The sequence below is a fragment of the Eumetopias jubatus genome, unplaced genomic scaffold (genome assembly GCF_037043125.1).
Source record: "Eumetopias jubatus isolate StellerSeaLion01/CBP00866 unplaced genomic scaffold, mEumJub1_p1.0 scaffold_14, whole genome shotgun sequence".
Taxonomy (NCBI): domain Eukaryota; kingdom Metazoa; phylum Chordata; class Mammalia; order Carnivora; family Otariidae; genus Eumetopias; species Eumetopias jubatus.
The window spans coordinates 86,589,818-86,615,659 of record NW_028274820.1 but is presented as its reverse complement, the minus strand read 5'-3'; the positions used below and the strand labels follow the sequence as shown (position 1 = coordinate 86,615,659).

General features: G+C 45.8%; 2 protein-coding genes across 2 annotated transcripts in view; one reads left to right on the top strand and one right to left on the bottom strand.

Moving 5' to 3' along the window:
* COPG2 (coat protein complex I subunit gamma 2) overlaps positions 1–9,486 on the top strand; it is a 115,784-nt gene extending 106,298 nt beyond the window's left edge. The window contains exons 21-24 of the mRNA XM_028106366.2: positions 7,426–7,523; positions 8,272–8,410; positions 8,661–8,759; positions 9,209–9,486. Of these exons, the coding sequence (XP_027962167.1) occupies positions 7,426–7,523; positions 8,272–8,410; positions 8,661–8,759; positions 9,209–9,339 (467 nt within the window). The 3' untranslated portion in view covers positions 9,340–9,486. The remainder of the gene's footprint in view (positions 1–7,425; positions 7,524–8,271; positions 8,411–8,660; positions 8,760–9,208) is intronic.
* Positions 9,487–9,775: 289 nt separating this feature from the next.
* MEST (mesoderm specific transcript) lies at positions 9,776–19,722 on the bottom strand. The gene is made up of 11 exons (XM_028106368.2): positions 19,569–19,722; positions 17,598–17,677; positions 17,134–17,211; positions 16,871–17,007; positions 16,636–16,694; positions 15,487–15,527; positions 14,882–14,952; positions 14,530–14,631; positions 13,906–13,982; positions 11,924–11,987; positions 9,776–11,025 (listed from the first exon to the last, which is right to left on the bottom strand). The coding sequence occupies exons 1-11, from the start codon at positions 19,720–19,722 to the stop codon at positions 10,908–10,910; spliced, it is 981 nt and encodes a 326-aa protein (XP_027962169.1). The 3' UTR covers positions 9,776–10,907.
* Between the last annotated feature and the right edge of the window lie 6,120 nt (positions 19,723–25,842).

Sequence of the window (25,842 nt, the reverse complement as noted above, 5' to 3'; positions counted from 1 at the left end):
CATTAATTAAAACTCCTTTCTTCTTTTGTATTTTGTTATGCTTTACCATACCTTAACTACCCACTCGAGCTACCACATCACCGACGCTGCAGCATCCCACAGCGCCCCACGTCACATATATCAGCACCCTGCCGTGTATCCTAACAGTGGGTATGTACCTGAGCTTTCCTTCCCTCGTGGTTTCTAACCACGCAGGAAATACACATCATCTGATCTACAAACAAACCACTCACCCACACTCCCTGACTGGTCAGTTCTGATGTACTCTAAGGTCGCTAGCAACATCTTTTTAGAATTCATCTTCATAAAACTCCCTGAAACCTGGTCTGCATTTTTGCCACTCCATTCACTAAGTCTTCTCTAATTCACAGAGTGGTCCTTTTCTCCGCTCACCAACCCTCTCCTCCTCCTTATTCAGTCATAACCTTGGTCTCGGTGTGTGCCCAGCCCACCATCCTTCAAGAATCTGCCTCTCTTCAGACCCTCCCTTCACACCGCAGTCATCTTCACTTGGCTCTTCCATCCCTTTCCTCGTCCCGTATTTTACCCCAGAGCAACATGCTGCCCGAGCTTCTGTGTCCCTCCTTCCAGCTACTGCTTACTTCCATCTCCTCCTTACAGATTCCAGCTGTCTCTTCAGGACAGACAGACATTGGGTGCTCACCGTTCAACCCGCTGCCATCTCCCCCAGCGTCCTACAGTCTTTACTGCGTCCTCGCTTCCTCTCAGTTCAGCATAAACTCCCACAGGATTCCTGCTGCTGGTTTGCCTTTATGTCCATGCCTCTCAGCCTATCTGGCCTTGCGCTCTACTGACCGGACACCTTACTTCCACGATCTTTCCGGCAAAGCATCCTGGACAGCAACGTCTCGAACTACGGGTCCAACTCGGCCACCTTCTTACCTCTCTCCTTGTTCACCCACAAATCTGACAAATGTCCAGCTCCCATTTGGCCCTCTTTAATGCCCTTCCGTATTTATTTTTCTACCTGCATGTTCTGCACCCTTGCCTAACGCACACATCCCCTCTCCTTATTATTCCCAGCCTCCATCTTTTGCTCTCTCCTTTGCTCTTGGATCATACCAATCTCCTCAGTTGCTTCTCTCACTTTCTGCAAATCCTAATATGTTTCCTTAATTCCTGAGTGTGTCTTTAACATCCTGTTACAGCACATTCTTTCCAGTTTCCCCTGTGTATCTTAACCTTTCAGAGTGATGCGTGATGACCTTTTGAGCTTCCCTCCCCTCTGGCCCCCACTCCCTCACTCAAAACCAAGTGACTACTTTTTAGACAAGCCCTTCCCTTGGAGAGCAACTAACCAGTCTCCCTCCTTTTCCATCATGATCTTTGGCCCGAATGTGGTGCCATATACTTCTGGTTAGTGTCAGTGACTATTTCCATGTCAACATTCAGCGATATTTTCTCATCTGATGGTAGCTTTAACTGTGCTGTTTTTCTCCTTTTTCTTGATTTTTGCCTCATAAAAACAATCTTATGTTCAGCATCCTTCTTCCACTCAGAGACTACGTATGCACGTATCATTCCCATAGATTCAGACTCACTTCGGGATAAACAAACACCTCATATTCAGCCCTCACTGTTCAGACTGTGGACTGGATTACAGGTCCATCCCCTGTGGCCTCTCTCTACCCTCCTCTTCCACATGGCCTCCTGAACAGCTCCCCTTCCTCACCTGTTTGTAGCCACACACCCCCTCCTTCCTTTTTTCAGTCGTCATGGTCTGGATTAACATAAAACCACTCTACAAAGTCCCTACTCTGCACATCCCAGTGTCCCTCACTCCAGCCCTCTAAAGTGACCTTCCCCCTGGCCAGGTTACTCTCCTGCAAGCTCCCTGCCCTAGCGTGAGTCACGTGGCCCCTTGCCTTATTCTAGCCTCCATTCCCTCCGTATCTCCTGTCCTTTCTTACAGGTTGCCCCAGTTGCTTCTCTGTCAGCTGGTGCTCACATGACAGGCTGCTAGCAAAGACTCGTCAGAATGGCTCTTCATCTGCCTTCATCTAAAGCAGGGATTCTCAAACTGCAGCTTGTTAAGACACAGACTCAGCAGCTCAGGTGGGGCTGAAGAACACGTGTTCAGAAGCACTGCTCTAAACAGTCCCCCCAGCCAAGTCCTTTCATTAAAAATTTCCCACCAAAGCATCGAGATCGAGTCTACTTCTGACTTTCATTATTTTGCAGGCCTGCCTTCCTCTCCCCGTATGCACACGAGTCCCTGCAGTGTGGCCTTATGCCCAGCATATGAGGCCAGTGAGGCCCGTCTTTGTAGCTGACAGGATCCCCCATTCTGGGGGCCTTCGTGATGCGTCTGGTTGTTCCCATTACCATGGCAGCTGCTGAGAGTTGTTCTCTGTACAATGCTCCTTCTGACCTTAATAACCGCCCCTTCCCTGCCCCTGCAGCTCTGGCCCAAGTGTGGGGCCTTCGCCGTCCAGTCAATACCTGCCATTCTTCAGGTGACCTTTTAATCGGGGGACAACTACAACGTTGCTCTCCCGTTCCAGTCTCCTTACTATCCACCCTGCCCTAAAGAAACATGCCACCTTCTCTGGAGCACCACCACCCGCCCCTTTAGCCACCATCTCCACTTCATTCAGGGGACGTGGTCTCCTCCTCAACCGCTCTCCACCAGGTTCTCGCCCCACTAGCAAAACATCTCCACCTGACAGTAAATTCCAGAGTAACTTTAATGTGGCGCTCACATGACAATTATTTGTATCTCCCTTTGGTTGTTTGCCCTGCCACATTTTTATTCCCCGCAGTGTAATTTCATCTACCACCTGTACAGAGAAGTCACTCAAGCTGGGTTCCCACCCCGTCTCGAGCCGCTCGTCTCCCGATACTCGGCCTCCCCGCTGCAGACACACCACTCACACAGCGACCCCGTGTCCACGTGCTTTGTACCAGATGCTTTGTACCAGGGGCATCTTTACCTTTGTCCTTCCGGTCCTCCTCACCGGGACTTCCCACTGCCCTTCAGGCCCTGCTGTTCTGTCGTCCTCCATACGGCTTTCAGTCGGGCTTTCAGACCCAGCATATGACCAAACCGACCAATGATGAGATCTTACGGGATTTCCCATTCTGGGGAAGTCTATTCCTCACCCTCTCTGCCCCTGCCACTCCCCCTGCTCCCCACTGCCCTTTCCACAGCACTCCCTTGACGTAATCTCCGTCTCTCCTTTCCGATATGACCATCAGCTGCGCTGCAAGCGTGGCACCATACCCTTCCCGCCCAAACCTGCTGATCTGCAGATGCCCCGCCTCCTCTGCAGGCTCTCCCGCTCCTTCCCGGGCTTGGCCCCCGCTTGACCTCCATTACCTACAGAGCCGCTTGTTTTGTCAGCTCCCCTCTTGGTATCGTTTCTCATGGATTCTGCTGTTGTCTCGTTCCTCTTCCTTGTTCCGTCCATGCTCTTCCACATGCACTTGCCCCCCTCAGTTCAACCCCGACCTTCACGGGACTCCTGCCACCCGCCATGGCTGACATCCATCCCGCTTCGACTCCTTAACCTCTCACTGTTGGTCACACTGTGGCACTCCCTGACACCACTTCTTATTTCGCCACTTCGTCTCCACAGCCTCCCTCCTTCGGCTGTAATCTAGCCTAGCCCACAGCTCCCTGCTTACTGTGCGGCTCTGCCATCTCCCCCCCCACCTCCCCCCACCCCTGCCTGGCCCTTTGTGCCCTTTCCTCCTCACACCTTCTGCTCTGCTCCACACCTTAAGTGCCCTCCCTTCTTGGCTTCTAGCCTCCAGCTTCTCTCTTCTCCTCCATGCCCAGGAAGTGTCACTTTTAGTCCTCACACAGCAGGTAGCTTCCAAGAGCAACCAATTTTAATGGCACTTCATGAAGTAAACTGTGACACCTCACCCAGCCCTCCTTTACTTGCCCCCTCTTGACGGGAGGAGTGGGTGCCAGACCCTTCTCTTCAGATGTGCTCCCTCATCCTCTTCAGCCGTTCCCCATGGCACAGTCAGCTCTTCTCCGGACAGACCACGTCCACGCACTCTACTAAGTCAAGCCCGGGATCTCTAAAGTCACCAGCAGTAGCTTTTCATCAACTTCCCTATCACCCAAGTCCTTCAACTCCCAATTTCCCTCCAAATGGGTGCTCCGGGAGCTGGTCCGCTCTTGCCTCCTCCTCAAGTCCTTGCTCCTCACACTTTATACTTCTCCTACTCACAACACCCAAAATGTAACCAGTGACCTGTTTCCAGCTCTGACAAGATGCCCCATTCCAGACCTCCTTCATCCCTCACCTGCTCTGCCTTGTGGGCCTTCCACTACTGTGCTTCCTTTTCTCTGCTTCTAGCCTCTCCTTTCCTTCATATTGTGTCATGACTAGTGGCGCAGGAATGATGTCCCGTCCTTCCAGCCGTTATGTCATTCCTTAGTGACTCCTTTCCGTCTGAGGGCAACTTAAATGCTGCTTTTTCTGTACCTTTCCTCCTTTTCCCCTACGTTTGTCCTAGAGAAAAACCTTCGCTTTCAACATCCCTCCAGCCATGTGTAGAGCATTCCCAGGGATTCAGCACTCTTTCCTGGTGGGTATTTGCTCTTCATTTTTAGCACTCACTCCTCAAGTTGCGTCCATCTGCCTGGATTTCCTACACACTGTGTACGGCATCCATTCCTTCTCAGTTCAGTCCAGACCTGCATGGACTGCTATAGTTAGTCTGTTTTGCATCTAGCCCTTCTACCCCTTTCTAATTTCAGCTCCATTGGCTACAGCCTTTAAATTATTTCAACAAAGCTTTCCGGAGTGTCCTCAAAGCCCCCATGTCTTATTTAATCAGTCTCCCCTCCAGTGGTTGAGACCGGGCAACTCCCCACCGAATCTTCCACTCTGCCATTTGCTACACTGCATGTCCTGCACCCCAGCCTAACTCCCACGTCTCTCTCCTGACTTCATTTCCAGAATCTCTTTTCTCTAATTTTGTGTTCTTTCACACAAGTCTCCTCAGTAGCTGTCTCTCATTTCAGTCAGTCCTCTTAAGACAAGCCTCATTTCTGAGAAGAATTTTAATGTAGATCTCCAGGGCATTCTGCCTTTATTCCCTTTGGTTATTTGCCTGGCTTCATTCATGAAGTCCTCAACTTTGTTATGGCAATGGATTCAATATTATTCTCTCGCCATGAAAGGCCCCCCTCACTCCCTCTCCTCATCACCCAGTGTTAGCCATCCTTTCTAGCAACATCAATAGATTGCTACCAGTGGTTTTACTGGAGTTCACCGTAGATGCCCTGTAACCTCTCCTTCTATCAACCAAACCATTTAATTAAAACTTTGTCACAGAACTTTCAGAAACATTCTGATACTGTTCCTCTTTGCTTCCTTAATCTGTTTCTGTGTCACTTACTTATATATTAAGTGTCTTATGTCCTCACTTATACATAAAATTCAACCAGTTTGCCGCAGGCTGTGATCTACCGTTGTTCCCAGTGATCTCCTATTCCTCTTGCTCGTTTGCCTGTAGCCTCCCTGCTTAATCAGAACCAAACTGGGATTCATATAATCTTGCATTACTCAATGTCTATCCTGCCTCTCGTTCTTACTTGATCATGACCTTTGTCCCTCCATAATCCCGTATCTCTCCTTTCTCTGAATACTTCAACTGACCCACTCTAGGTCTGTGCTAACTTCCACTTCTTTCTTCCTTCTTCCCTTTCTCTCCTGCAGAAAACCCTACCCTAATTAACCATGTCATTCTTTGACCAAGCCCCTATTGCATTGAAATAGATTCTGTAGTCTTAACAGGTATACTCTTTCCTATATGGGACAAACCGCTACCATCATCCGTTTTCAAGGTATTCTATTCAATTCATTTGCTCTCTGAACTCAGACCTGTTCTTCATAGGCTTCCCACCGGTGGCTTTAGTTACTTCTAATATTCCAATCTCTTGACTGCCTCAGCCACCCAGGGCCTGTTGGAAAATATCTGGTCTCCTTCATTTGAAATGCAAGGTATTTCAAATTTGTTCCTAAACAAGTTCTCCTCAGCACCTGTACACTAGGGTCTCTCTCATCATTTCCACTTACCCCATGGCCCTTCTGGCCACTTTCCTTTTGTGTACCTTCCTCTGCTTGCCAAATCTTTTTTGCATCCTTTGAGATCCTGTTAAACTGTTGTATTCTTTCAAATTTTTTGATTTCCCCAAGCTGTTAATCCTGCACTCCCCCACGGCCCTCTGTTAAAACTTAAAGAACCTATGGTATGGAGTTGTAGTGTCACAGGTATGCAGGCAGATCTCTCTCCCTCTCTCCCTCTCTCTCCCTCTCTCTCTCTCTCTCTCTCTCTCTCTCTCACACACACACACACACACACACACACACACACACTCCTATTTAACTCCTAGACAATCCGCTCTTGGAGACAGCAGTCATGTCCCAGTCATCTTTTTACCTAAGGATCTGACACATTAGATTTAATGTCTGCATGTCTACTGTCAACACGTACTGCCACTGCCCACATACTTGGCCAGAAGGAGGGAGGGAGGGAGCTTAAAGTTGAGACTGAGCCGATGAAAGTCCCATTACCCAGCTTGTCATATACGGTCTTTACGTCGGAGTCTGTTCTTCCCTGTCCTTCCTATCGCCCAGATGACTCTTACTCCCCAACTTCTAGTATGTTTTGTACCTGATCCTAAATGCCTTTTCTTCACCCAGACTTAATAAATCCCCTCCTTCCAACAGTTCAGAAAATCTCATCTTCTTCATGAAGACTTCCCTTTCCAAAAATTTATCCCCGATCTCCATTTCTTCCTTATTCTACCGGTCATCCCCAAACAATGAGGCTCACTTGCTTTTCCATTTTAAGACAGTGACTCTACCAATGCCAGAACCTCACTACTGACCTCCTCACTGTAGGTTGAAAGTTGACATAAAGCACATTCATTCTGGTGGCCTGTGGACCCACTGTCAGTCCAGTCTAAAGATAAAATATTGATATTGAGACTCTTGATGTACTTAGCGTTAATTTAATGACCTGTGTGCTTTTTGGGTTTTTGTTTTTGTTTTTTTTTGCTCTGCTCTGTCAGCTCCTAAAAGTAATGGTTCTTACATTTTTCAACATGTAGACTCTTGACAGGCATGGCAAAAAGCCCCCAAAGTTCTCTCCCCTGCTGCTTGCTTCATACAAATACGAAAACGGTGTTGCCCATGTCGTCTTTTCTGTGCTATTCTAACCCACGGTGGGGGATGGTTTTTAAAGTGATTTTGTGAGACTGCCTTGTCGGCCAGCCCCAGGCTCTGGAGCTACCACCCTAGGAAGCAGAGGCTGCGCGTGTTCTGCTTGACGGTACAGAACGCAGTGCCGTGTGCAGACGGGGCTCTCTGCGCCTCGGGCGGGGGCTCCGTGCCTGCCCCGGCCCTGACCCAGGCTCGCCTGCCCTTTCTGCCCCAGTTGCAGGCACCTTCAGCTGCACCATGAAGTTTACGGTCCGGGACTGCGACCCTGACACTGGGGTTCCAGCTGAGGAGGGGTATGATGATGAGTACGTGGTGAGTCTCCCCCGCACGGACATGCACTCTGACGCCCTTGCACCATCGAGTGACTTCTGCCTGCAGAGACCACGCTGCTAGCGACATCGGACATGAACTTAGGGGCTTATTCTTCCCAAACAGATCACAACTGAGGAGGACCTGGACGGATCCTCCTCTGTGAGAGGAGTGTGTCATGCCCAAGAGCATTGGGAAATCACTTAATGACCGATTAAAACAAAACTCACTTTTTGATGTCTTTATAATAGGGATGATTAAGAGATGAAACAATTACATGATTTTCATGGAGATCAATGAGTTTTATTTGAAGTATTGGGTTTTTTTCTGTTTTTATTTAGCCGCGTTTAGTTTGCTTCTAATGTAGTCCCATGATGGACTGAAAAAGCCTTCACAAAATGCAGGGAAAAGTTGAACCAGTATCAGGCTGTGAGTGAATGTGACGTTCAGAGGCCCTGTCTGGCCCGAACACGAAGGTTAGGTATGGCAGCATGACTACTTTATACCCCAGGGTTATAGGTGGTGATCTGAATATAGCCCTTGCCAGATGTCCTGTTTTCTTGCTTTCCTTTGCTAAGGCCTACATCGTTAGATTTATCTAGACCACAGAACTTAAACTACTTTGGTGGTAAACTTTTTCCTATGCTCCTGCAAAGGACAGAACACCAAATGATAAAACCATTCTAATCAGTCCCTTCTGTCCTTGTGGTGTACTGAAGGACTTTACTGACCCCTGCTTGTTACCTACTAGCTGGAAGATCTTGAAGTGACTGTGTCTGACCACATTCAGAAAGTACTGAAGCCTAATTTTGCTGCTGCCTGGGAAGAGGTGGGAGACACCTTTGAAAAAGAGGAGACCTTTGCCCTCAGTTCTACCAAAACTCTCGAAGGTGAGAACAATTTTGCTATCGGTGTATTGCAGGATAAAACCTAATGGGCATATTTATTATTCCAGAGTATCTCTTTTCTTTAAATATTTCATAAACTATTTTGCTGAAAAGGCCAGGATCCTGTCTTCATCATCTAATTGAGTCAACCAGGTTCTAGTCTGGTGGCTTCCCTCCTCAGCACCTGCTGGGACGGAGGCAGACCCCTAGGCTGAGCTTTCCTGATACAGTTGCATCTGTCTTCTCAACACAGAAGCTGTCAACAACATCACCACCTTTCTGGGCATGCAGCCATGTGAGAGGTCGGACAAAGTACCGGAGAACAAGAATTCCCATTCCCTCTATCTGGCAGGTAAGAAACCACCATCAGATTCCCCCTTTGTTTGGTCGCAAGATAGGAAGGGGTATGCACAGGCCCTGCTACTGTCCGTTATCCCGTCATAGGAGTCACAATTTGCAGCCCTGTCAATGTGAATAATTTGTTTTAGCTGTTTAATTATTTGCAGGCTATCCTTAGGCTGTTTTTGTTTTTAAAACCCTTAAATCTCTCCTGCAGATACCAATGCCACCTGCCTCTGAGTACTCCAGATCAGTACTACTGAATACCTTCTATGTGCCTGGTATCATGGGTATACAAAAGATTACTTAAGTTTGTACACAGGATTCAATTCTCACCATAAACACAGATCTCTAGAAAAGCTAAAATAATAGAAAGGAAATGCAGGCAGAGCATGACATATTTCATTATTCAGAGCTTGTTTTGAGTTCTTAATCTAGTTTTCCTTGCTTTTTTTCTCTCAGGTGTATACAGAGGTGGCTATGACTTATTGGTGAGGTCCAGGCTGGCCTTAGCAGATGGAGTGACCATGCAGGTGACTGTCAGAAGCAAAGAGGGAACACCTGTAGATGTTATCTTAGCTTCTGTTGGATAAATTTTTACTGGGCAAGATGAAGTCGATGCACACTTCACTGTCAGTGGGCTTTTAGGCTGGTGGCATGAATTTCCCAGAATCCTACTTTTAAAGATTAATGTCTTTGGAGAAGCAAATTAAATATTTGGCCCTGAGCCAGCAGATCAAGCAAGTATCTATCTGTCCTTGTGCATGTAAATTTCTTTTTCCTTTTTTTTTTTTATTACACTCAGCCAACCTTGGTATGATAGTACAGCTTTGGGTGATCTTGCAAATCAAATACTATCCTCTACCCCAGCTGCTTAACCTCATTATAGTCTTTAATTTAATGTGTGTCTGAAAGCTCCTGACAATGTTGGAAAGCTTTTATCCCAGAGGGGTGGTGGGGGAGGGGAAGCCAGAGTCCACTTTTGTCAAAATTCATTTTTATTAATAGAAAATAAACACTTATTCCAGTTTCAGTTGTTATACTTGAAGTTGCTAATAAAAAAAAAATTTAAAATAATCACTTAATCCTCCTGTTTCGACTAAGACAGTGAAGCTGTGGCTTAAAAAAAATTTCAGCACCATTTGCTCATAGGTCTTTCAGAATTTGTTCATAAAGTTTCTGGAACTTTCCTGTCTGTAAAGTACAGGAATTATGAGCTACAAGAGGATGTCTCTCTGAGACAACCAATGAGAAGTTAAGTTAATCAGTCGTCAGAAAAGGAATCTCTGTACATTCGGTACGGTGACCTGGACTATACAACGATCCCCTCCCCTCCAGCTCGGGAGGGACATGCCTCGAAGCACTGAGGTATGAAGAGTCAGACTGTTACTCGCTGTCAGAGTTAGCTAATAACAGTAAATCTCTGGCACGGATGCTACTGGTCTTTAGTATCCTATGATTTTAGGAACTTCTGTAAATAGTCTGAATTTAATTCAGTGTGTATTCAGAAATTAAACCTGTTTAATAAGGTTCACTACTCTGCCAGAGTATCTGCTGGTTTAGTATCCTTAGAAAATACATATAATACATGTAGGTAAATCATAGTCTTAAAGTATACTTAGAATACTGCATTATTCAAACCAAAACCTATTTTAACAAAATGTTTATAATTAAAAGCAGCTGATGAAATGAAATCCCAAGTTATGACAAGGGAGACTCACTCTCACTTGAAGCTGTGTTGCTTAGAGAACTTAAAAACGCATGTGCCCTTAAAGCCATTCAAGGACAGGTCAGGAGACACCCTCTCCTCATGCTTTACTTTAGGACTCCGGTCAAGGATAGGCCAGAAATGAGCATTTCTAGGTATTTCAGAAAAGTCCATAGAAGTGTTAAGACTTTTAAGAAATTCCTAATAGCGCAAAGGCAAGTCCATACACTTGCTCAGATGTGAGAAGAATGGGAGGTGGACTGTTAGGGCCATCCTTAACGGGAGCTTCTGCGGGCTTTTTACTATATGCTGATCACCGATGTACATCAGGTGGACTTTTGTGAGAGAATAGTGTTTGGTGGCCAGGACCTCTTTTGGGCATTTCTTCCTAAGTGGAATACACAACAAATACGGGAGTAGGGGAGGTAATACAGGGGAGCTACTCTTTCCAGCTCAGAAGGAGTTGATGAAGCCCATATATGCATTCAAGAAGCCCATGGGATCCTCTAGCTGTGGATAGTGGCTAATGTGGTCATCCAGAATCGACACTGTGGACCGCGGCAGCGTTTTCCTAGTGGAAGAGAACAGCATGTAGGTGAACTTAAGGCTGGAGGGAGAGGACGGATGCAAGCCAGTGGGCAGCCCCGGTTAAGGCTCTTGTGGACATACCACACTGGAAGGAACCAACAAAGAGCTTATTCACCTTCTACTTTGGAATTGTATCTTAGGCAGATAAACTAGCCAGTTCCATTTACGACATAAACAGACTAGTTCTTAAATGTTCATAATCCAACAGACAACAACCTGAGCATATAACACTTTACAGCACCTGCCCAAGCAGGATGACTTCCAGCTCCTTAGAGAAGCATGAGGCATCAAACAAGTGGGCCACTCAGCAACTCGCTGTCCAAGTAAACATAACAACAGACCGTCCTTAACCCTGGGAGTGGATGAGGGGAGGGCATTTTGTTTAGTTAAATGCACACTATTTACTACTGGGTTGTTTCTGCTAGGCCAAGTGAAGGTATGGGACAGTCTTATGTGACATAGTCAAGATTTCATATTCCAACACCTTCTGAGTAAGTACCTAGAGAAAATAACCGATGAGAAGGCACTTTTCCATAGTGCACTCGTCTGCTCAGCTGAGGTGGAGGAGTTGGCTTTATGATCAAACTAAAGCAAACATTTCTTAAAATAAATGTATTTCACTCCGTGGTTCACATGATAGCTTTTTCTTACCTATACACCTAGGAATATGTAGTAACCATGACAGTGAAAACAGGCCTAATAAATCAAGACAACGTATAACTGAGTTTTTTCATCTTTACATTTCTGAAAAGAAGATTCCCCAATTCATCCTTTTCTAATATGTTTCCTGGATGAACAGCCAGCGAGGGCAGAGACAGTGGCTAACCTGTTCACCACTGTCACCATGAGGAACAAAACAAAGACCCCTGAGGGAGACTCACCTGTACAGGTCCAAAAACTCTGGATAGGGATTTACGGGATCCAATGGCCCATAGATAAAATGAACTAGGAAAGAGAAGAGGAATGAATTACTAAAGCTCTCACATCTATTCTCCTCCCTCAAAAAAAAAAATGGTTTTTTTCCCAGTCTTATTGAGAAATAATTGCCATATATCACTATATGTAAGTTTAAAACATACAGTATGACAGTTTGGCTTATGTATATTTGAAATGATTACCACACAATAAAAAGAAAAAAAATTCTCCGCGTGATGACAGCTCTTAGGGTCTACTCTCCCAACAACTTTGTGAGCTGTAGTGCTCATGCTGTACATCACATCCCTAGGACCTGTAAGTGCAGGTTTGTATATTTTGACTACCTTCCTCTAGTTTCCCCTCCCCCCACCTCTGGTAACCACAAATCTAATCTCTTTTCCTCTGAGTTTGGTGGGGTTTTTCAGAGCCCACACAGAAGTGAGATCATTCAGTATTTTCTTTCTCTCTGACTTATCTCACTTAGCATAATGCCTTGTGGGTCCATCCCTATTGTCACAAATGGTAAGACTGCCATTTTATGGCTGAATAATATTCCACTGCAGTGTGTGTGTGTGTGTGTATCTCACAGCTTCTTTATCCATTCATTGATTGATGGCTGTTTCCATGTCTTGGCTGTCGTAAACAATGCTGCTACGAACAAGGGGGTGCAGACACATTTTCAAATTAGTGTTTTCATTTCCTTTGGATATATTCCCAGAGGTGGAGTCGCTGGGTCATATGGCTGTTGTATTTTTAATTTTTTGAGACTCCTCCAGACTATTTTCCACTGTGGCCGTACCCATTTAAATTCTCACCCCCAGTGCACAAGGTTTCCCTTTCCTCCACATCCACACCAACACTTATGTCTTGTCTTTTTGATGATGGCCATTCTAACATGTGTAAGGTAATACCTCATTGTCGTTTTAATTTGCATTTCCTTAAGGACCAGTGATGTTGAACTCTTTTCATGTACCTAGTAGGCCTTTCCTGTATCTTCTTTGCAGAAATATCTATTCATGTCCTTTGCCCAGTTTTTAGTTGGCTTGGGTTTTTTTGCTACTGAGTGTACGATTTCTTTATATATTTTGGATATTCACTCCTTATCAGATATATGGTTTGCAAATATCTTTCCCATTTGTTGATGGTTTCTTTTCCTGTACAGAGCTTTTTTAGTTTGATGTAGTCCCACTGATTTATGCTAGAAAACCTAGCTTCTTTCAATAAGTAGGTTATAAGGAACTTCTGGGAATAAGCCAACAGTTCATTTGGGACAGTTCTCCTGTATAGAGACACTCAGTCCCTCCTCCAGCTCCTCTGTGCCTGAACCAAAAGGCCTAAGTCTCGCGCTCCATGTTCTCTTCCTATACATCCAGAATACCGTCATTATTTAGGTCTCCCTCCAGTTACAACTGACCACTGACATTTTAAATCAACCACTAATTGCTGGAGCACTACTATGTATGAAACACTGCACTGATTTTTTTTCTTTTTAAATCTATAAGATTGAAGAGACAAATGAGCAGAAACCACCTACAGCCTCTCGATTAGTCATCTAGACCGCCTTCTGTCCCAGCAATTCAGCATGTAACGTGGCAGCCACGCACGCCACACAGCGCAAAAGCCAGTCCCGCCCCCAGTCCTGACAGTGGAACCAGCTACCCCTGCAGCAGCATCCCGCTGTTTCAGATGCGGCACTCTACAACGCGTGTCACCGCTCTTCCGGATTAAAAGATGCCCAGTTAAATTTGAATTTCATATAAGTAATGATTTTTTTAAGCATAAATATGTCAAAATATTGCAAAGCACATACTTATTCTAAAAAAGTATTTGTTATATATCTGAAATTCAAATTTAGCTGGATGTCTCGCATTTTTATTTGCTAAATCTGGCAATTACTTGAGACCCATAGTCCCTCAGTCCTATCAAGATATAAAGTAGAACTACTCACTGGGAATAGTTACAGAAGCAAGAGCTCCCACCCAGCGTCTTCTAAACTTCTTCCTCTGGTTGATGTACTGTAAGAGACTATAGGACAGAGAAGTCAGCCAGAGTAGAACGAGAAATCTTTATTGTTATAGGAATGCAAAGGCATCCTAAAACGAAAGCTGCTGCATTCTCATTTGGATCAAGTCGTGAGCATTCTTTGTATAAGACGGAAAGCTCTCCTTCTCAGTCACTGTTGCTACAGAAAAGACATGAAAAAGAAAGAGACATGTACTAGGCTCCTTTCACAACCATGATTAGACATTTTGAGGCATTTAATATTCACAAAAAGCCCAAAGTAGGATTTGCCAAAGTCACTGGCCAGGTAGAAACAGAATTAGCATCAGAATCTGCAGCTGTTTATCTAAACTGTGTGCCACGTGCCTTACGCTGATGGCTCACTATTCTCAATTTCTTTCTTCTTAGAAAGACCAGTGCATGACTTCTTGGTTTGCCTCACAGGTCAGAGAGAGAGGGAACAAGCCAGCAAGGAACAAAACAAGCAATCTTCTACCTTTCCCCATTCCACACCCCCCCCCCCAACAAAAAAGAGCTTCTCTGGAAACCAAAGCAAAGTGTTATGTCTTACCTGTCGATAACTAAGTTCCCGTCATTGTTGCGAATCCCTGCCCACATGTCCCACAGCTCACTCTCAGAGGGGCGGGTGTACGGCCCAAAGACTGGGGTGAGACTGAAAGAGCCCGAGAGAGCAGGAAGACACATGTGAGAAGAATCCAGAATGTCAAATATGACTGGAACCTCACAGGTCACGCAGTCTGACCCTTAACTGATTTATGAATTCCTTCTACTACTTCCCTGGCAGGTGGCCAACATCTTTGTTTTAAAGTATCAAACCCTAGGATTTGGCCCAGAATTTTAATGGCAACTTTTCACTACACTGTTCCCAGGCTATAGTAAATCAATCTTTGACAATGACTTACCCTCGGGAGAATACAAAGAAGTTCATCAATCGAGTGAGGATGGGTGACAACATGCCTCCATCTTTGAGAAGCTGTAGGTAAAGTAAAGATTTGAGAGAAAGAAAACCACTAACCAGGACAAAAGTTTTCTATTAGGAACTAAAAAAGGACTTTAGTCAAATGTCCTTCTACCGAAATGTTTGTTTATTGGCTTTTCGTTTTTTGTTTTGCCTACCTATTCTCTCACAGAAGACAAAACCTCTTTGTAATTCCCTTTAAGATTACATTTCTACACTTCACTAAATCCCTAAGGCTTCTAACTGATGCATTCAACTTTAGGATCTGATCTATTCAGCCATCATGCTAATGATACAAATCTCTAGATAGCTCTGTTTCTCCAAATATTTGCTGATCTCTTACTCTCAGAAATGAGGCTCTACCTAGAGGCCGCTGCCATTGCTTTATCAGCATAAGAAGGAAAAAACTAACTTTATTCATGTAAATTCCCGAGGAGAGGATTTTCACTATGGCCCATTACAGCAGGTATGGCCCTTACATAGGTCCTAGCATTATTTATGTTGGTATAAATCTTAAAAACTAAAGATTTTGTGACTGGAGTAGCCAACCTTTTGGAGAAGGAGAGGACGGTGAGTCTCAGGAAATATACCTATAGGAGAAAAAGAGACTTATGTTAGTCATTTACCAACAACTTTAGGCCCATTATCGGAGACTACTGTCCCTATTTACTGTCACCTTTGGGGGCCATCACTGCCAGGAACAGGATTACAAATAAAACTTAGTTCTGTCATCTAATTACCTCTCCAAGGAATTCTGTGTTTAACAGGTCAAATTCTCTCCCACTGGGATTACTCTCCCCATTGGAAGAGTAGAGAAACGGGGGAAGATAATGTACGTGATCATCCATAATGCTGATGACTAAGCCCTGACTCCCCTTGGCCTTTCTAACCATTCCTCAGAGCACCTAGTATTGTTCATGGTTTGGGCTGCAAAAGAAACCACCAGATTTTTTTCAGGGACGGTAGGTCCCTGGGCGGAGTGTGTTGGGGGGTGGGGAACGAGAGTTCTTCCTTTTCCATTTTTCTAAGGGTCAATGGAAGACAGCCCTGAGCATTGCTGATAAAGGGATAGACTCCTGTCCCAACCTGCCCTTATGGTATTCAGGGGACGTGTGGATTATTCACGGATTTACAAGCTGTGCTCCATGGCACACACACAAAAAAGAAACTCCTCCAAAAGGTCTAATCAGAGGTTCACTAATTTCTACCTGAAACTTGGCACTGCTACCAGTTAAGTTTCTGCAACAAACCAGAGGAGTATCAGAAGCACCCATGGCTTCATCACAACTATATGCATAACCCAGTGCAGATGCTGCAGACAGTGCAAACTGTCACTTGTGCTCCTCACCCCGAGCACGGTGCTCGCTAGACCTACCCATAGACCTCGCTATGCAATGCTTTTACGAAGAAGCACTTATTACCACAACACAGCTTTTTATGAACTGTATGTTAATATAACCCATTTCTTTTATAATCCTATTCATTTTATTTTCCGTATTTAAAAACATTATTCTGAAAAAGGGTCAATAAATCTCATTAGACCACCAAAGTAGTTCATGGCACAAAAAGGTCAAGGCCCTCTGGTTTAAATGTGTCTGCCTGTAGTCTCATCAGATTACCATTTAGATGTCGAGGTGATATCTACCTGTGGCCCTTCGAAGCTACACTTCACTTTCCACCCACCACCACGGCAATTACCTCCATTTGACAGACAGAGACTCTTTATAGTAAGCCGACCGGATCGATTCTGCTTGAACCTAGAAACAGGTGAGGGAAACACATCTAACTGAGTGGACATACACCAATTCAGCAGCTGAAGACAAACTCCCAAGAGGGAAAAGGGCTAGAAGGAACCCAGGAACAATTTACTTTTCCAGCATCTTAAACCAGTAAGACCTGTGAATAGTACAGAAGAGTCTATGACCTCACTGACCTATAGAGCAGCTCCTGAGCAACAATATCTCCGTAATCATGAGACAAAAGGTTGATCCTGCGGTTCTGGAGCCCCAGGTGCCGCAAAAGTGCCTCCACGATGCTGGCCTGCTCAAATATGGAGTAGTGATGCGGTCTCTAGGGAGAAGAAAGCCCAGATATACAGGAGGAAGTCATGAGTGCAGATCTGTCTGCAGCCTGACCCTCTGGCCCTGGTCTGCCCCCTCCCCCACCCAACACCGGTCCCATCTAGATGCCGCTTACTGGTTTGTCACTGAAGCCAAAGCCCAAAAAATCAAGGGCGATCACTCGATGAAACCTCAGGGTCAGACCTTCCCAAATCTACAAGAAAGAAAGAGATGATCTGGCTTTTGTGATCCTGCACCTCCTCTCCTCCGACCTACAGCACAGGAATTTCATTCCCATCTTGGCTTAACAAACAGACTTTGATAAAGGGAAAATCTCATGCAACTACCACAGGCCCACAGATGATCCTCTTGGTTTACTCCTAATCTCCATGAGGGGAAAACTCCAGCACTTTTAACTTGGCAATGATCCTTCCCAGATCACCAGAGTTTTTACTCCCTTACAGTAAATGAGACAGTTCTACACTTAATCCTATTTTATTAGGCAATTCAAATACATAAGAACCTTCCAGTGCTGACAACAAAATCCTTGATTTTGGATTTTTAAAGACACAGTAGGATCTAGAAATTTGATTTCATTACCTTGTACCAATCATAGCTGGATGTTGGAAAGCCATGTAACAGCACAACGATCTCAGGACTTCCAACCACACCCACAGAGTCTGGGAAGAAGGAAAGAAATCAGTTAGGCTGACTGCTTATAACAATAACCTTGGAAATATTAAAATCGAAGTAACCTGGTATAAAGAACAAGAAACCCTGCCTAAATTAATGAAATAAAAATAAAAAATTCCTTTTTAAAATGGAAGCTTACTGCTTTAGGTAAAAACAGGCATTTGATTATTTTCTTTTATATATTAAAGACTTGTAAACAGCACACTTTATATGAAAATAGTGGAAGGCCGTCTGCTTCATTTCACCTATATTTTTTTAAAGTACTTCTCCATTTCTTCCTTTATTCTGTATTATCAATATGTAAACTGTTTTTCCACAGTAAAAGTAAACTTGCGCAGTTAAAAGTACACAATCACAACATCAACACTGCAGATCCTCTACCTTATCATTAAGGTATTCTTAAATATTCTAAAAGATAGCAACTCTTCCTCAACCTGATGGACACCTTAGTTTGTCTTGTCTGTCCAGCACTTTTATTTCTCCTAGGGAAGAGCCAATCCAGTATCAAAAGCATAATGCTCAAACTATTAACAATTCTATCAAGTATAAAAAAGGATTAAGCAATACTGACATGCACATTTTTTAATGCAGAAACATCTTTTAAATTAGCCAAACATTTAAACAGTAAAATGCCGGGGTGCCTGGGTGGCTCAGTTGGTTAAACCGCTGCCTTCAGCTCAGGTCATGATTCCAGAGTCCTGGGATCGAGCCCCACATCGGGCTCCCTGCTCATGCAGGAAGCCTGCTTCTCCCCTCTGCCTGCCGTTCCCCCTGCATGTGCTCTCTCTCTCTCTCTCTCTCTCTCGCTATCTCTGTGTCAAATAAATAAATCTTTAAAAAAAATAAACAGTAAAATGCCTTGCTTTTAAAGTATTAGATTAAAAGTGACACATTCATACATCCTGCCAGTGGCATGAGATTTGATAAGGTTTACAAAAATAATTTAATTAGAAGCAATTTAAAAATATACTTATTCTTGAGAACCCATGCAAATAAAATCATTCTACTTACAAGTAGTATAGTTTGAAAATATATGGAAAAAATAAACATACACATGAAGATTTCCCTTCAACATTAACTATTTAAAACATTGAAAAACTAGAAACAACCAAATGACCAATATAAAGAAAAGTATATACTTACTTAGTTTGAATATCGCAAATGAGAGGAGGTCAGGAGCAATAATGAAAAACGGTTTATGACAAACATTTTTCGTTATTGCTCTTGACCCCCGCCCAAAAGATAGCTTTTCCAATCTCGTTTCAGTTTCTTTACCTATAAAATGGGGTTAATGGCATCCATCTCCAAGTACTGTTGTAAAGATAGTTAATCTTAAAGATAATAATAAAGGTTGAGAACATAATTCAATGACTAGCATATGGTAATTACTTGATAAGTAGCAGTCATAATAATCATTAGCAAATTAATCTATACAAAGGTATAAGGCTTAAATCACATTTAGTTATGCATATAACAAATCATCTTTCCAGAAAATAAAATGAAATCAGGGATGGAGGGAAATAGAACCCGTGGTAGGGCTATCTACTGAACACTAGGGGCGCCCAAAAGAGAAAACTGGTATCTATCAATACAAATGAGGCTATGAGGAAAAATTACACGGAAAAGTCAGTTCTACAGAAATCGGAATCTCAATTCCATCGCCCCCCACCCCCAACAGTTTTCTTTGAGTTTCCCTGCTATGGAGTTATTGAGGGGAATTAACCCATACCTTCAAGCACACTACACAGAAAAAGGGGTTTTTTCCCCCCTCCCTCACTGAGGGGCAACAGAAACCAGTAACAGACCCAAAATGAGTAGCTTGGTGGGACCCCCGGAGCCTATTATACGTGCAGGGCGCTCCGGCAATCCTGTTCTTACCTTGGTAGAAGATGCGCAGGCCCTTGTAGGTGAAAAATTTGCCTGACGATTTCCATGAGTGAAGAGCAGGAGAAAGCTGGGGAGGGGGGATATGCAGATAGGCCGCCAGCAGGGGCACAGCCAACAGCCCCACCTGAACCCACCACTCCCTCATCCTGTAAAGAAAATCAGAGACCTGGGGTAAGCAGTCGGATGACGCTGCGCGCTTTTACAAGCCCCAAATCGGTCAGATGGGGCGGGCAATTTCTGTGCCATGCGGGGACTACCTTGCCCTCCATGTGAACCATGGCAGAAAGTTTACCAAGAAGAACGTAAGCACACCTCTCCCTGCTTTCCAATCGCCATATCTGTGCACCATTCTAATTTTAAGGAAAAAATATATTATTTTAATATGTAATCTTCCCTCTCTCCTTCCCACTTTAATCCCTCGGCACCCCGCCCCCCGCCACTGTGGTTTTCCTAAAACCTGAAGAGGTTTTTATGTAAAGTAAAAGGAAGTTAAGTATTGTGCACCTTTTCATTGGCTTTTATCAAAGCTTCCCCAGAAAAAAATGATTTCCTTCATATTTATTCTAAAAGCTCTACCACCCACCCACCAGCCCTCACCAGTAAAATGTTAAATATAGAGAAAGATACATATATGTAGTTTTTTTTTTTTTACTAATGTTTAGAAAAGCATCACATATCCTTAAGCAGAGAGCTGTTTTTGATTTTTTAATACTTCTCAACTCTCTGACCCCAGTGAAGCCCCACTTGGTACTACTCCCCGGATCTGTGCTGAGAAACTGCTCCAGGTAAACAGTCCCCGGAAGTAAGAAGCTAGGTACACTGTGTTTTCCACCATAAGCAGCTTTGTCAGGACCCACAAGATCTAATCTCTTGAGAGGTCAGGGCAGCAGATTATATTTCTGCTTTTCTTAGACTCTTGAGGTAGCTCCCATTTATTTAATTTCTTAGGATTGCTACCCACCCTGCACACCCCTCAAAAAAATGAGGCAGAGCTCATAGTCAACATCTGAAAATCGCTTTTGTCTTTGGAAGGAAAGCACTGGTTTGCACACCCAACCTTCAAAGGTCCAAGTCAGTCTACTCACAATGAGGAGTGCTAAATAGGAATTAGACACAGTTCCTTCTGTTTCTAGTTTATGACTGCTAATAGTCACCAGGAAAAGAATTATCAGTAGAATGCAAGTTCTCTAAAATAACCAGAATGGAAATACCTTCTAAAACGAAAATAAGAGTTGTCAAGAAAATAGAGCTATAAATTAGGGAAATGAACTGTTAAAGCCCTGGCAGAAAAGGCTCTGTGTGTACACACACCCTTCCACCATCTTGCCTGTAATCTGGCCACAATCCCTATCCATCACAAACTAATCCAACTCACAAAAATCCCTTTTTTTTTTTTTTTAACTCTAAAACAAATAAGGCTGTGGTCCCACAGGGGCCAAATCACCACGTGCCTTAAAGACTGAGCAGCGCCTCTCTTTTTTTTTTCTTGGCATCACTAGGGCATTTTTTTTTTCTTCCTCCTTAGTAGCTGTCCAGAAAACAGACCCAATGATTAGGTTGTATCTTTCAACATTATAAATGATTCCCCAAAAATGCCCCCAATCATCATATCACCATTTTTACCCCACAATAGCAGCAGGCTACATCCCAGTATCTACTTGAAAAATGAGATGACAAAAAGTATGTTTGTGTATCATTAGTTATCATCTGTCCCGTACTTCAGCTCCTACGTTTGCACGTACACATTTCATCACTCCTTCCCACCCACCCCACCCCCCGAACCCCCACCCCGCTCCTCATCTCATTCATTCAGGGGTTCCAGCGGACGAATATCTGCAATGACTCAGCAGAGAGCCAGGGAGGGGCTTACTAGAGGAACAAGCAGAAGGAGGCTCCCTGCAAGGGGGCTCGGGTGCAGGGGGGTGGGGTAAAGGGGGGGTGGGGGTGCGGTAAAAGGGGGGGTGGCGGTGGAGGGGGGGTGGGGTAGGCTGAGGTGGAGGGGGTGGAGGGAGGAGAGGGGGGAGGAGCCTCGGGGGGCAACGACTGTGCATTTTCCACTCATGGACACCCCCACCCTCTATACCTTCCTTCTTTTTCACTCCAAGAAAGAAAAGAGGCAACCTTTCAGGAAGCCTTTTTCTGGTTTAATTACTCGGTAAAAATGCCCTTAACGACATTTTAGGATTTTTAGTAGGGAAGCAATCTGGCAGTCAGGAGCCAAATGGGATTAATCATTTTTTGACCAAAATTTCCATTACTTGATGAGCCACAAGTCAAGAGTATAAATTCAGCAAACCCAGGTAACAAACCTTCTGGAAATTAATCAACCCTTCCGAGCCTTGAATTCTTCGTCTTGTAAAGAGGAAAAAAATACATTTAATACCACCAAACCTGCCACCTTCCAGCATCGCGGTGAAGCTGTGAACTACTTTGTAAACCAATGCAAACAATTCATGTGTAACATTATGACAGTTTGATCACATCATCATTCTCACTTAGCTTCTCATTACAGAAATCTGGAAAATACTTACACCTCGGTTCTAGTCTCACACCTATGCAGTTAACTCACGCCACAGCAATACCAGGGTCTTCAAATCCTAAATCGCGCCACAGTGATACCGGAGTCTAGAAATCCTAAATCGTGCCACAGCAATACCAGGGCCTCGAAATTCTAAATCATGCCAAGATGATGCAGGGGTCTAGAAATTCAAAATCACGCCAGGACAATGCCAGGGTCTAAAAACCCTAAATCACGCCAAGGCGTCACTGGGGTCTAGAAATTCTAAATCGTGCCTGAGCAATGCCGGGTCTAAAAATCCTAAATCGCATCTGAGCGATATCAAGGTCTAGATATCCTAAATCGCGCCAGGGCGATGCTGGGGTCTAAAAATCCCAAATCGCGCCAGGGCGATGCCGGGGGTCTAAAAATTCCAAATTGTGCCAGGGCGAAGACGGAGTCTAAATATCCTAAATTGTACCAGGGCAATGCCGCAGTCTAGAAATCCTAAATCGCGCCAGGGCGAAGCCGCGGGCTAGAAATCCTAAATCGCGCCAGGGCGAAGCCACAGTCTAGAAATCCTAAATCGCGCCAGGGCGAAGCCGCGGTCTAGAAATCCTAAGTCTCACTAGGGCGAAGCCGAGATCTAGAAATCTTAAATCGCGCTAGGGTGACGCCAGGGTCTAGAAATCCTAAGTCGCGCCAGGGTGACGCCAGGGTCTAAAAATCCTAAATTGCGCCACGGCGACGCTGGGGTCTAAAAATCCTAAATCGCATCAGAGCGATACCAGGGTACAGAAATACCAAATCTGGGAGATCTCCAGCTCAATATCCTACTGCGTGCCAGGAGTGACATCCCCTCCCAAGTAGGCAGACAGGAATCAGAGGACAGGCAGGTGCGTCCCCCCCCCCCCCAAACCCCGGGTGGGGGTTTTCCCTCCACTGCGGGAGTCACAGTCTGGCAGTTCTAGTCACACCTATGGCACGGACACGCAGAGTCCCCACCAGCTAGGCTGCACCCTCTCCGGGACGCCGGCTTGGAGCCAGCCACACCCCCTCGCGCCTGCCGCGTGCACCCACCTGCGGAGGCGATCTCGGCGTACCATGGCCGCGTCTTATCCCATGCCGCCCGGCACACGGGTTTGGAGCACCGCGCGCCGCAGCGCCCGCAGCAGGGCAGGCCGGCCGGCAGCCGGGCACAGCCTACAGCCTGCGAGGGCGGCGCCGGCCGCGGCAAGCAGCGAGCAGCCACCCGGGCGTGCGCTGCGGCACTGCGCGAGGTGCGGCTGCCGCAGAGGAAGCACCGAGATGTGCTGGTTGCCGCGACAGTGCCGAGCGAGTGGGCACCGACTTTTAGAGCCCACCCGCGCCCCGCCCCTGGCCCGCCCACCGCGCCGCAGTGCCCCTCCCGCCACGGCCACCGCCCCTCCCCACGGCCCCTCCCCGCAGCCCTGCCGCCGCAGCAGGGATGGAGCATCCTCTCACAGCAGCTCCTCTAGGGGGCACCTTTAGGGTTGTCGACCCCCGCCAGCACCCCGCTGCTCTCTCACAGGCCCCCCAACCCTGAGCTCCAGGTTCCGCAGCAGAAATCCTCCTCTGCTGAGTTTACGCCGCTGGAAAAGACGACCACAGATCCCGAAATCCCAACACACACCCCCAACCACAGACCACCACCCACAGTCCCCCCAACCCCGAGGTGGCCACTCGACCTCAGGTGCAGTGGGGCTCGGGGCGGCCAACTGTGGTACCTGCTCTCAGTCTGCACCACGCCCGAGGCATAGGTTCTGAACTACGCGAGTACCCAGACCAAAGCAGCGGTCCTCAAGTGCCCAACCCCTCCTAGGTCCCTAACTATGGGTAAGCAGAAAGGACACAACCAAACGGCTAGGGAACGATAAGCTCTGCTGGGCCTACTACCAATCTCATCGGCTGATTCGGGGGACAGTGGTTAGGAAGCAAGAAGGGCAAAACTTGGGGAAAAGTCTGGGTTCTCTCTCTCAACCACTGCCATGGCCACGGCGCCAGGCACGTTTCCTTTGCAGCAGCACTACGTGGCCCGCATGCCAGAGCCCCGCCGCAGCCCTCTCGCAGCACCCGCTCCCAGCAGAGGGCCCGTACTGCGCCAGAAATAATGATCTTCACAATTATGAGACTAAAACTCCCCCTTTTTTAGATGTACGATGGAATCACAATGCAAGGCCGCAGCGGTACAGGAAAGAGGGAAGGAATTTTCTTCTTCACCTATAATCCTTTGAAAGGCATATATTATGCCTCTGAAAAGAAAAGTGTAGAGAATCACAGTGCCTATGTTCATATTCTGACTATAAACTTAAAACTCTGACGAAGGCGCGCGCGGGATGCGAGCGATGTGAGCGAGCCAGGCAGCCCAAGCAGTGCCGGCTCCCTCCAGCGGGGGCGCTGCAAGCCTCTCCTTCCACTCACGCCCGCCAGCCCGGGGCCATTCCGCCGCAGCCCAGAGCGCAGGCAAGCACGAATCGCAAAAGGCCAGACCATCCGAGCAGACTCAAGGCCACCCAGCACCTAACAGTGCACTGGGAGGCAAGGGCCACCAACCAGGCACAGGAGAAACCACCACTTATGAGCTATCATCAAAACGTGTGGCACAATCCAGGGTACACTTCTGGTGTCCGATGAACGAACGCTTTTTTTTTTTAGCATCTACAATGAGCTAAAAGCAGGGGATACGAAGATGAATGAGAAATGGCCCCTGCCCCAGAACAAGATGTTGACCATCCGGTGGGGAAGACAGACAAGAACTGAAGCTGCTTATATTTTCCCTTTTATTTCCTGGCAACATTCTGTGACAGGTTGGCCCCCTCCCCCTAACACATAAGGCCCTCAAAGGCCGAGCCCAAGTATTATTCACCTTTTGTATCTCTAGAGCCCGCCACAGTGCCAGCCACAAAGCAGGCCCCTAATAAATACTGCATGAATAAGTACAAGAATCTGAGGGCGCACAGGGGAGGAAGTAATTAAGGGGAGGGGGGAGGGTTGTCTTGAATGATGAATAGACATTTACCGGAAAGACAAAGAACATTCCAACCAGAGGGGACGGCATTTGCAAAGCACGGAGGCGCAGGACTGCACAACCTCTGGGGAAAACTGCAAGTCCTTTGGGTCCACGAGGACGGGCAAAAAATTAGGCTACAATGCGTATTTCATCCTAAGGAGTTTGGAATTTGTCCTAAAGAAAGTGAGAAGCCACAGATGGATGTAGACCCTTTATGGACTTAATTGGTTACTTACCAAAATATAAATTACTCCCTTTAACAGAAGATTACCTGTTTTAACTACCACCTTTTAATTTTTTTTAAGATTTTATTTATTTATTTGAGAGAGAGACACGGCGAGAAAGAGAGCACAAGCAGGGGGAGTGGGAGAGGGAGAAGCAGGCTTCCTGTGGAGCAGGGAGCCTGATGCGGGGCTCGATCCCAGGACCCTGGGATCATGACCTGAGCCGAAGGCAGACGCTTAACGACTGAGCCACCCGGGCGCCCCTAACTACCACCTTTTAAAGACTGAATTAATTACTTAGTAAAATTTAAATCAGTCCGCTCAACGGAGTACAGGTTTTCCCATTTTAATTAAGACAACAATAACAATCTTTGCATTATTTTTTTTTTCGTATTTGCTGTCAATGGAACCGATGAGTCCTACGGATTCCACACTTTCATTCTCACCGCACCAGGAGCACCAGCACCCAAGATGAAGGCAGTTTTGTATTTAATGGACTGAGCGCTTACAAAG